This window comes from Spea bombifrons, chromosome 10 (genome assembly GCF_027358695.1).
Source record: "Spea bombifrons isolate aSpeBom1 chromosome 10, aSpeBom1.2.pri, whole genome shotgun sequence".
Lineage (NCBI taxonomy): Eukaryota > Metazoa > Chordata > Amphibia > Anura > Pelobatidae > Spea > Spea bombifrons.
The window spans coordinates 7,560,553-7,562,887 of record NC_071096.1 but is presented as its reverse complement, the minus strand read 5'-3'; the positions used below and the strand labels follow the sequence as shown (position 1 = coordinate 7,562,887).

The 2,335-nt window shown below is 40.0% G+C and overlaps 1 protein-coding gene across 1 annotated transcript; it reads left to right on the top strand.

Moving 5' to 3' along the window:
* Nucleotides 1–274: 274 nt before the first annotated feature.
* On the top strand, nucleotides 275–1,809 carry LOC128467297 (4-galactosyl-N-acetylglucosaminide 3-alpha-L-fucosyltransferase FUT6-like). Its single transcript, XM_053448881.1, has one exon. It carries the CDS (start codon nucleotides 275–277, stop codon nucleotides 1,346–1,348), a length of 1,074 nt encoding a protein of 357 aa, XP_053304856.1. The 3' UTR covers nucleotides 1,349–1,809.
* The last annotated feature ends 526 nt before the right edge of the window (nucleotides 1,810–2,335 follow it).

Here is a 2,335-nt window from a genome sequence, read left to right as displayed (position 1 = left end):
GCTAATAGATGGATTACACAGAGTAAAACAAACACACCACGGGTTACGTATAAAGCGCAATCCTGGTGCAAAGTAATGAGAGTGACGCAATCAGACAGAACATTCCATTGGTTGCGATTGCTTCTTTTGTTAACTTTTTTTATGTGTTCCAGACAGCACCATAATTCAGCCTTCATTTGGAAATCGAAAAGATTAAATAATGTGTTACTATTGTGAGGTTTGTTGTTATTTGACACTAATTCTGCCTTTCTGTTTCTTGCTTTCTAGAAATGAAATGAAGACGATGTTGCCGTCATCATCGTGTCCTCAAATCGCCGTATTTTTCCTCGTTCAGGGACTTATTGCGTTCCTGTTGTTTTCATACAGCACCTTCAGAAAAAATGATCCAGTATTGCAAGAAAATACACAAGTGTTGCCACAACCCGTTACAGACATAAATTCCACTCATCGAGAGCGTAGTTTGGTAATTCTGTTATGGACGTGGCCCTTTGGTGAACATTTCACTCTAAACCAGTGCCCGCCACCCTATGAGTCTGATGAATGCTTCTTTACAGCAGACCGAAGCTTATATAAGTCATCAGATGCCGTCATTTTCCATCACAGGGATGTTTGTTATTCCAGAAAGCAAATGCCCGAGATTCCAAGGCCTCCAGGACAGTACTGGGTATGGTTCAATTTGGAATCACCAAGTCATTCTCCAAACTTGGCCTTCATGGACAATCTCATTAACCTCACCATGTCTTACCGAAGTGACTCGGATATCTTCACTCCTTATGGCTGGCTAGAGAAGAACGACGCCATTCAAAACTTTACGATCCCAAAGAAGTCCATGCTGGTGGCGTGGGTAGTGAGTAATTGGAACCCACAATCCCAGAGGGTCCATTTTTACGAGGAGTTAAAAAAATACATACAAATTGACATCTACGGTCGGCAGCATAAACCTCTGGCCTCGGGCAATATGCAGGAAAACCTATCCCAATATAAATTTTACCTAGCCTTTGAGAATTCTCAGCATAGAGACTATATCACCGAAAAACTGTGGAGAAACGCCCTCGTGTCCGGCACTGTGCCCATCGTCCTTGGCTCATCTAGAGAAAACTATGAAAAGTTCATTCCCCGTGATTCCTTTATCCATGTAGATGATTTTCCAAGCGCCAAACAACTTGCTGATTACTTGCTGGAACTTGATAAAGATACCCAGAAATACGAGCAATACTTTAAATGGAGGTCAACATGGCGGCCAAATGGGGACGAGGGTTGGGCTACACATTATTGCAAAGCCTGTAGGGCATTGAAAGATGCCCCTCCATATAGGACAATTCCAACCCTTGTAAAATGGTACACATGATAAATTCTTAACATATTAACACCATATTGACACCAAGAATGAAGGCAAATGGCAATGACTGCTTACAATGTTCACGTTTTTTTAAGATTGTAAAGAGTTTCTGGAAACTGAGAGTTCTGGAGTATCTTTATGAACCTTTGTGATGCAGTTCATATTTTTTTGAAGCTTATCAAAAAACGCTTTCACTAAACAGCCTTATAGCCTTATACAAATGCATCATTTTAATATCTTCCAAGGGAATGTTAGTTGGATAAAATTACAAATGTTGGCGTATTTCTATTTTAAAAGTTTAAGCAGAACTCAAAAATCCGCCATAAGTTTGGACGGGGAAAGTTAGGCGTCCCGGGAGGTTTCGAGTCGAGCCGTATTACGTTAGCTTTTGGGACCTAAGATGTTTCTTCCGTTGGAAACACAATATGTGTCTGTATTACAATGAGTAAAATGGGCCTTCGAATATCAAAGTATCCGTGCATGTCTTTGTTATCTTAAGCATTGTGTGAAATGGTATCGGTGAATTTGGTTTCGTGAGAGTTTAAGAGTTTTGTTGAATTGAACTGAACTTTTTTTTTTTCAAGGAACAATGAATCGGAGCCACATATTTGGATAGATAGATAGATAGATAGATTGATAGATAGATAGATAGATAGATAGATAGGTGACCAAAAGTATGTGGATACCTGACCATCACACCTATAAGAGCTTGTTGGGCATCCCATTCCAAAAACAAGATTGCGGAGTGTTTATGAGGCCATTTCTTTAATTTTGCCCATTCATCCAGTAGAGCATTTGTGAGGTCAGGCACTGATGTTGGACGCAATCTCCATTCCAATTCATCCCAGAGGTCTTGGATTGGGGTTGAGGTCTAAAAAAGTGGTATCCATTGTCCCCAAGTAATCAGGTTCCATCTTTTTTTCATCTTTACATTGTAATGCATCGTGTTACCTTCACACCCATGTGTTTCACCTATATTTTCTTATATTTTCATTT